This window comes from Sinocyclocheilus grahami, unplaced genomic scaffold (genome assembly GCF_001515645.1).
Source record: "Sinocyclocheilus grahami isolate Dianchi unplaced genomic scaffold, SAMN03320097.WGS_v1.1 scaffold3.1, whole genome shotgun sequence".
Classification (NCBI taxonomy): Eukaryota; Metazoa; Chordata; class Actinopteri; order Cypriniformes; family Cyprinidae; genus Sinocyclocheilus; species Sinocyclocheilus grahami.
The window spans coordinates 4,385,442-4,394,453 of NW_015505182.1; the positions used below are offsets into that span (position 1 = coordinate 4,385,442).

Below are 9,012 nucleotides of genomic sequence, written 5' to 3' on the forward strand. Positions count from 1 at the left end.
AGTGCTACTCTACACTGCTCAAAACTCGCGTTTGAATAGTCAGTGGCAAATTCTAAAAAATTTAGAAGAGCCGGCATTGTAGTCTACTCTACTAGGATCAGGAAACAGACCTCCATAAAATGTGCGGCACACATCTGAATATTTGGGTTTAACTGTTCTGGAACAGTGTTGTAAATACAACTTAACCACTGATTTCTAGTCGTGTCCTCTTTTGGAAGGCCAAACAAAGTAGTTTCACTTTCACAACGAAACACACAGCATCTCCACAACATGGCGGCGGGGCCAACAACAATACTACAGTGAGAATAAAAGTTCCGCCTTCTTTCTTTGCGTGAACATTTGGGCGGCGTTATGCAAATCTTCCCACATCGTGACATAGACATGTGGGGGCGTGTTAGAACGAGCCGTTTTAGGTAGGCGTGGTTGACTTAACTTTTATAAAGAATATCTCTTTGGATTTTAAACTTTAGTCTTTGCAACTTTACAGATCTTCTTTATGCACCAAGAGCTTGTAACACTTCAAAGAGAAAGGAAAAATTTAAATCGTATCATATGACCCCTTTAAAGCATGTCAACATATTCTGTTACACCAAATACACAAAATAATGATCTTTAAAATTGCATCATATGACCCCTTTAAAACATTTAACTCATTGAAACGTTGATATCGTTTCACTGCCCAGTGTGCCATGATTAATACAGTAGATGGAGTTGGGAATCGAGAAGGTCTTATTCTGAACTAGATTAATTTTGTGAAGTTATTATAAATAAGATAATGATTTTCATGACTTGACTGAACATTTGCAAAAATAACGCTGCAAACAACAAACACAAGTCATTGGTTGAGTCACACATATATATAAGATATATGGTATTAAAAAAATGAGCTAAAATTCAGCCCTCTCTGAATTGGAACAGGTCCATAAAGCTGTTTAAACTCTCACCTCATTGGATGAAGGTCAAACATGGGAGGTTGCAGTTCGGCTAGTTCAATGGCGGTGATGCCCACAGCCCAGATGTCACACAGGTGATTGTATCCTCCTTTCCTCTCCACGGCGGCCACCTCTGGGGCCATCCTGTTAACATGGGTTACAGACACACCATCACTCATTCATGAACATCTCCTACCTGATGGTTACGTAAGATGTGAAAAAGGCATCTGTGGCCTTGTAGAAAACTGCTGAATTATAAAAGATTAATTCTGTTTTTTTTTTTTAACCACAACAGCTAAATCATTTTGGATAGTTGACAAATAACATGGGTTTTTTTAATATTCAACATCAGGATATGAGGTTAACATTTCTATCACTGTGTAATGTAAAGAGTTTTCAACTAGTAATATTTGAGAATTTTTAAATCTACTTTTAGTGTTTTTTTTTGTTGTATTAAAATAGTCCTTAAGTGACAAATTCATTAAAAAAATACTCCAAAAAAAGAGGTCACAGAAAATGCATTCATAATAACTATTTAAAAAAAATGCATTTTGATTTTAAATAATGTATTGCATTTGTGGCACAATAGGGCTGTATACCAATAAGGAGTCCCGATGAAGGATTTTCTTTTAGCTAGTGTTGCTGTGATCTGTGCAGACACACCAAAATCAGCTGTAGAGAAAAAAAGAAAAGACCTTTACTACAATCCCACAAGCAACTCTCATTTGAGTTGTGTACAACTGATGCTACTATGCGTCTAATTCTGTCTTATGAATTATGAAATTTGAGAGCTGCGTAATGCCACAGCAGATCAAATGTGACAACATGATGTGGTACTCTGTCACCAACACAACATTTTTACACTTTTTTAATGATTTGAGTTCATAACATTGTAAGTAACTTAATTTCCCTGTTTTAAACATTAGAATGGAAGGAAAGTCTGTTATTTTCTTACCTAGCTTGACATAACCATTGTCCGTCAATAAAATATTGGCACCCTATTTCAAAAAGAAAAACAACAATAAAATGACATTGTAAGGTAAGAGTAAAACAACTATTATAAGAGATTATTAAATATATTACTGGTAGATTTGTGAGATAAAATGTAAAAATGAATCTGACAGACCTCAGAATCTAATTTTTTTCATTCTATAAAATTGCTCTTTCAACACCTGCTTTCATCTATGATCAGAGATGTGAAAGCAGCATCTGAGTCATACTAATTACATCTCCCTCTGGCCAGGGAACACATTTTCTCTTGCTTTACCAGTGATTTGGCTTTGGTTTCACCAAATCACCAAGATGTAATGAGCACTTAGTTTTTATTCACTGCTCAAACTTTACTTTCAATTCAGCAAGAACACATTAAACTGATCAAACATGTTTCAAATACATTACAAAATAATTCATATTTAGAAGAGGAATTGTTTCAAATATGTATATGCTTTATCATGTCTTTATTAAAAACATATAGCAACTAACTAATGGTGAAGTATGTAATTTCTGGACCACTAGTGGCTATACATAATTGCAAAAAAATGACATTACAGTTAAAGGAATCATTTCCTAAAATAATGACTAATTGTTAATGGAATCATCAAGGAATATGAATCAGAAAAGCTGGTGTGTGTAATTTCTGTGGCAAAAAAAATAATGATAATGATTTAAAAAAAGTAGGAGGAGGGTTTAGATTTGTCATTTGATTTGAATACAATTAAACCAATCAACTCCTTTCATTTAAGACACACAAAAGCTAGAATAAATCATGGTACCTTTATGTCTCTGTGCATCTTTCCTTTGTTGTGTAGGTAATATAAACCCTGAAAGCAAAGACACAAACACTAATTTTCATCCATAATCATCTTAAAAACACATTTACAAACTGCTTTATAGAGAACGGGGAGTATGAAATATCTGTCAACATGTCTACCATTAAAAATTCAAAAGCAGCTTTCATGGTCACAGCAGATTGCTTTGGTTGTCAAAACAAGTCCGGTAAAATGGCTTACCTGAAGGGTTTCTCTTGTTACATATGCTATCTGTGATTCTGTTAGTGGCCCAGTAACTGTAGAGACATATTTAGTGTGCATTAGCAGTAATATAATCTAAACAAAATCTATGAAAATCCCATTCATATTAGATTATTAGCTAAAATAGCCTGAATACAATTTAAATGTCTAAACAATATAAAAGTGTGTACACATCAGTTGAAAAATGAGGCATGAATAACTTCAGCACATTCGGCTTAAGCTTAAACTTGTTTAAATCAAGAAGACACATAACACTGATCCTTCTCATGCCACATTGAAAAAAAAAGTTTAACAAAAGCACCACTAACTGGTTTTATCCAGCAGACCAAGGACGAGATTATCAAGAACGCAAGAAACAATGTGACTGATTACACGTCCAACCTGAGAAAATATAGAGCTGAATTATTCTACAACTCTAAATGGACTACTGATGAAAATAACAGACTTGAAACTTTGCTAAAGAAGATTCAAAAGGCGACTGAGAAACTCATTTGTCTGTTCTCCAAAACAAAGCAGTATGTTTGACGGTTCGGAGCCTCTGACACTTCAGCAGTGCAGTTAATCTGCTTTAAGTCAAGAGACAGTTATTGCTGATTAAAATGTCACAAAAACAGGAAATGTGCTAATGGGAAGGAGTGAATAATAAATGGGCTGAAGGAAGAGAGAAAGAGACGGGCTTAAAATGATGAAATGGTGTCCACAACTCATTTTACATTTGAAATGTGATGCAAAATAAAAAGAGGGTGAGGTAATGTCATCTGAAAAGGAAAGTTGTTTCTGTGCAATTTTTTTAATTGATGATAAACAAATACGAATATTAAAAAGATTCTCTTTTCATTAGCATTACCATTTTTAATTTCATGTCGAGTAAAAGATTTTAAGTGAATTACACTACCATTCAAACGTTTGGGGTTTGTCATTTATTTGATTACAAATACAGTAAAACTGAAATTGTGAAATATTGTTACAACAGTCTTTTTCTCGTTTGTTGTATTTTAAAATGTAATTTCAAAGCTGAATTTTCGATCCTTCAAAACATATTCTAATATGCTGATTTTGCTGCTCATGAAACATTTCTTATCATTATCAATGTTGAAAACAGTTGTGATAGTTAATATTTTTACATTTTGTCAAAAAAAATTTTAGGAGTCTTTCTCTGGAGAACAGTTTCATTTGAAGTAGAAAACTTTATAACTGCCTTTACTGTGACTTTTGATTAATTTAATGCATCCTTGCATCAGGGGCGTAAAAACAGTTGGGGGGACAATAAACAAAATTTCTCAAGAGCAATTTTTGAAGGGGACACAAATAATACAGCTAAAATTGTACTTGTAAGGATATGTATACACAGAGGAAAGCCTTACTACTATTAGTGCAGCAGGGAGACCGTGCCAAATTAGACAACTTCAAGCTGTGGTCACGCCATGACAGCGCTCGTGTCCGTTGTAGACATTATTATCCATTACAGTGTAGCCAAGTCCGCGGTTTTCCCGTGGAATTGGGCTAATTTATCACTGTTGCCGTGGGTTGTTTTTCATGTCCGCGGGTTGAAGTGACCCCAATAACGTGTATTTTAGCCCCCGGAACGTGATTTTTACCGGGGGACCCCCCTCGAAACACGGTTAGTTTGGGTTAGTTTTGGGCTAGTTTTGAGTAGCAATTGGACGGGTTTTGTTGTGAAAACCTGGCAACCCTTTCCGTCAAGCAGGTAACATTATTATTACTAACATAGCGACTCATCAAAATCATCTGTATTAAAGAGAAAATAATCACTTCATCCGATGTTTAAGTGAATAAAACAGCCTTGACAGCCTTACTTACTGGAATTCCACAACTATTGACTTAGTTCTCTCTCACAGAACCTGATTCATGTCTCTTTTGTGTCTTTCTCTATTTGTTGTGTGTGGGAGGAGTCGGTCGGTCTCGGTTCTAATCAGGCCTTTGTCCCTGTAGCTGAGAGCAGCCATGGCAGCAGGAGGTTGATAACGTGTGATGTGAGGCTGGGCACTAAGCTAACACGTTAGCACTATAACACCATCTACCCCCCACCCCCCCACCCCACCCCGCGCAGAGGCTCAGGGATAACCGCAGAACTGCCGACAGCTGCCGTGAAAATTAGCTCTAATGATCTGACAGGGCCACTCTACTGAGTTCTGCTAAATTTATCTCCTGGGAACATAGAGGGATGCTTTCCAACAATGTAAGAAAAGATTTGTATATTTAGGCCATCTGTCAAGAATCAAATTGTTAATTGGAAGAGAGGAAAGTCTATTTATGTAAAAACTGGCATCGGAACTTTCAAAGCATTGCGGCCATCGTATCTACACTGTTTACGCTAGGACTTTTAGAGGAATGTTTGACCCAAAAATGAAAATTACGTGATTATTTACTCACTGTCATTACATCTCAGACTTTCTTTCTTACATGGAACACAAGGAGACATTGTGAACAATGTACAGTTTGTTCTTTGACTCCAACCGTCATGTGGATCACTTTTAGACACTCAAAAACCTCGTGGAAAAATAAATCTGACTGCTAAAATTCTTATTTTAGAATTATGTTGTGTTTTACAAAAGATATAAACTCATATGATTTTTACACAACATGGGGATGAATAAATTATGACAATTTTCATTTCTGGGTGAACTACTCCTTTAAATAATGAATGGAAAGGAGATACTGCACTGCACTGAAATACTGACCACTGAGTGAGTTTGAGTTAGTGTTGCAGTTGATTGTTTACCTTTATATGGTGTATCTTACCGTGATATACGTCTTGCAGTGAACCTCCCCCACAGTATTCCATACATATCCATAATTTATCCCTCCTGAAAAGCCAGAGAAAGAAAAACATCAACAAATTATATTTCAATCGATGCGTCTCGAAATAGTCCCCTGGCAGCCCCATAGGGAGAGTGAAAGGATGCACACTTTTCTGGGTCATGACACAGCAAGCTGGAGACAGAGTCATAAGTCACAAGCAACCTGCTTTTATCAAAAACACCCTTCTCTTTTTTTTCTAAGGTGCCTTGCACTAATGTCTAGACTAATATTTAAGAGATATACTGCTGATCAGAGACAAACCACACTCGAGCTGCCTATAGCTGTAAGGAAGACCAAAACAACATTCTTTGAAATTAGAGAATTCAAGTGAAGTTTTAGATGTTAGGTGCTTTTAGATTCAAACGTTACAACAAATAAAAATAGGCTATATACAGTGGTGTGAAAAAGTGTTGGCCCCCTTCCTGGGTTTTAAATTTTTTGTCACTGTTCCAATTTTTCTCAATTTGTAGATAATGGCTCTGACCGTGGTTCGCTGGAGTCCCAAAGCCTTAGAAATGGCTTTATATCCCTTTCCAGACTGATATATGTCAGCTGTTTTGATTCTCATCTGTTCTTGAATTTCTTTAGATCGCGGCATAATGTGTTGCTCTTTAAGCATGCTTCACTTTGTCAGACAGGTTCTATTTAAGTGATTTCTCGATTCAACAGGTATGGCAGTAATCAGGCCTGGGTGTGGTTAGTGAAATTTAACTCAGCTTTCTAAAATAATGTGGTTAATTGCAGTTCTTTCATGATTTAACAGGAGGGGGCAATTAATTTTTCACGTAGGGCCACGTAGGTTTGGACAGCTTTTTTCCCTTAACAAATGAAATCATCATTTAAAAACTGCATTTTGTATTTACTTGCATTATCTTTGTGTAATATTTAAATTTGTTTGATGATCTGAAACATTAAAGTGTGACAAACATGCAAAAAAATAAGAAATCAGGAAGGGGGCCAACACTTTTTCACACCACTGTATATAAAAATATATACATATGTTCGAATGTTTGTTTGGGGTCAGTAAGATTTTAATTTTATTTTATTTTATTGTATTTAATTTACATTTTATTTTATAGTTTCTTATGCTGACTAAAGCTACATTTATTTGATCAAAATCACAGTAATATTATTAAATATTACCGTTTACAATTTAAAACAACTCTTTTCTCAAAGAGACGATGCTTAAACAGTTGTGCTGCTTAATTTTTTGTGGAAACCGTGATACATTTTTTCTGGATTTTTGATGAATAGAACATTTTAAAGTACATTTATTTAAAACAGAAAACTTGTTTTAACATTATAAATGTCTTTACTGTCACATTTGATCAATTAATGGTCAACTAATTAAAAAAGTATTAATAAAAAAAAAAATAACCCCAAACATTTGAATGGTAGTGTATATATAAACAGAAAAAGTTAAATAGAAGATATATTGACATATAACATCTATTATATGCTGCTGATTCCAACAGAAAATCATTTTCCCTCAGTTTGTAACAACAAATGAGACATTGTACCATTATAAATGTTAAAATGTACTATTTAACAGCCATGGAATAACATTAACATTAGGTTCTACATGTTTATAAGAGACTACCGTAATAGAATCATATAAATTATTTACACAGAGGAAAAATACACCTACAGGAATTATGTCACGTATGCATTAGACAATGTTCACCAAGAGTGACAACCTTCACATTTCTGCTTTAAAATTTTCTAGAATGTCTTGCCCCACAGACCTCCATTGTTCGTGCATCAACATAAACACAATTTAGGTTGTTCTACAAACTTAGGGATGTATTAAAATTATCTATCACTGTAGTTTAACTTTCTACTGTAGCTAGAATATTGTAGCTCCATGGTGGGCTATGATGGTGTCATGTACCACGAAACTTTAAGAAAACATAATTTTGTCAATGCTAAAGTCCTACTTGTCGTCCCTATGATCAAATGAGATCTACACCCTTGTTTGATTCCTGAATTTTAGATTAACTAGTTAGGTCTAAGCCTGGCCACGAGGCATAGGTTGTACAATTAGCAGAAACAGAGGTGCTGCAGTCACAGCGGATGTTCCTGCAGTCCAGCTGAGAGACTCAACCAACAGAGCACACTGTCAACTCAACAGCCTTAGACAGGAATAGGAACTGACAGAGCAGGAGGAGAGAGAGTGTGAAGGAAGGGGTAAGTGAAGGAGAGAGCGGAGAACAGTAAAAGTGTGGTCAGGAAAGTGGTCATTGCTATACCTTAAGTAACTACCGAAATAGGCCACAATGTTAGAGTGCTTGCAGTCTTTCATCATGATTATTTCCTGCTGAACCACTGCGAAGTCCTCGCCTGTCGAAGGAACACACAGAGAGATGGGGACAAGGTGAGAAATTACCAGCAACAATCCAATGAGTTACTCAGACAGTTACTCAGCTATTTCATTCATGTCAATGAAAAAAAGTTAACCAATTTGTGCAACATTTTGGAATCTACCATGATTTCATTATGATATTCTTTTGAGTATCATGTAAAACATATAGAAAACATATAGTACCATGGTTTTTATGAAAGGACATAGGTATTACAACCTGATACCATCATAGTAAGTTTTACTCTGTTAACTAGCCGAGAGTAATAAAAACAACTATATTTTATTACTTACAGTAATATATGCACCACTAGCATCACAAAAATTGCAGTTATCTGTTTTAAACAGGTTTATAATACACATATCACCATGTGGGAATTTATAATGTATGTACTAAACTAAACTAAAATAAGTAAAATAAATAAATAAAAATTAATATAAATATTTTTAAAATGCAATATATATATATATTAGGGGTGTAACGGTACACAAATATGACAGTTCGGTACGTACCTCGGTTTTAATGTCACGGTTCGGTATGATTTCTGTACAGCAGGAGGGAAAACTAAACTTTTTAAAAAACATTTTTTTATGGTTTACTGAACAAGTTGCTCTTTCTTTAAATACATTCAGTTATAGTTAAAATTTTCTTAGTGATAAAAATCTTAGCTTATGCTTAAAACTATAGGGAGTCCTTTTACATTATAAGGTTACAAGTAGGCATAACAACTTAACCCAAACTTAAATTTAATTGCTATTTATTTTTAAATAGATGATCAACACTCAACTTAAAAAGAAAAATAAAAAAATTGCATGCAAACATGTAAATTGCACATAATGCAGTTTTTAAATTAACTTATAAATAATA

General features: G+C 34.7%; 1 protein-coding gene across 3 annotated transcripts in view; it reads right to left on the reverse strand.

Annotated features, from left to right (window-relative positions):
* LOC107570444 (mitogen-activated protein kinase kinase kinase kinase 3-like) overlaps positions 1-8,122 on the reverse strand; it is a 51,481-nt gene extending 43,359 nt beyond the window's left edge. For all 3 annotated transcript variants that reach the window (XM_016256766.1, XM_016256834.1, XM_016256704.1), the window contains exons 1-7: positions 8,035-8,122; positions 5,726-5,790; positions 2,942-2,997; positions 2,705-2,752; positions 1,888-1,930; positions 1,532-1,604; positions 945-1,076 (exon numbers count right to left, since the gene is read on the reverse strand). In XM_016256766.1, coding sequence (XP_016112252.1) covers positions 945-1,076; positions 1,532-1,604; positions 1,888-1,930; positions 2,705-2,752; positions 2,942-2,997; positions 5,726-5,790; positions 8,035-8,090 — 473 coding nt within the window. In that variant the 5' untranslated portion in view covers positions 8,091-8,122. The remainder of the gene's footprint in view (positions 1-944; positions 1,077-1,531; positions 1,605-1,887; positions 1,931-2,704; positions 2,753-2,941; positions 2,998-5,725; positions 5,791-8,034) is intronic.
* Positions 8,123-9,012: the final 890 nt, after the last annotated feature.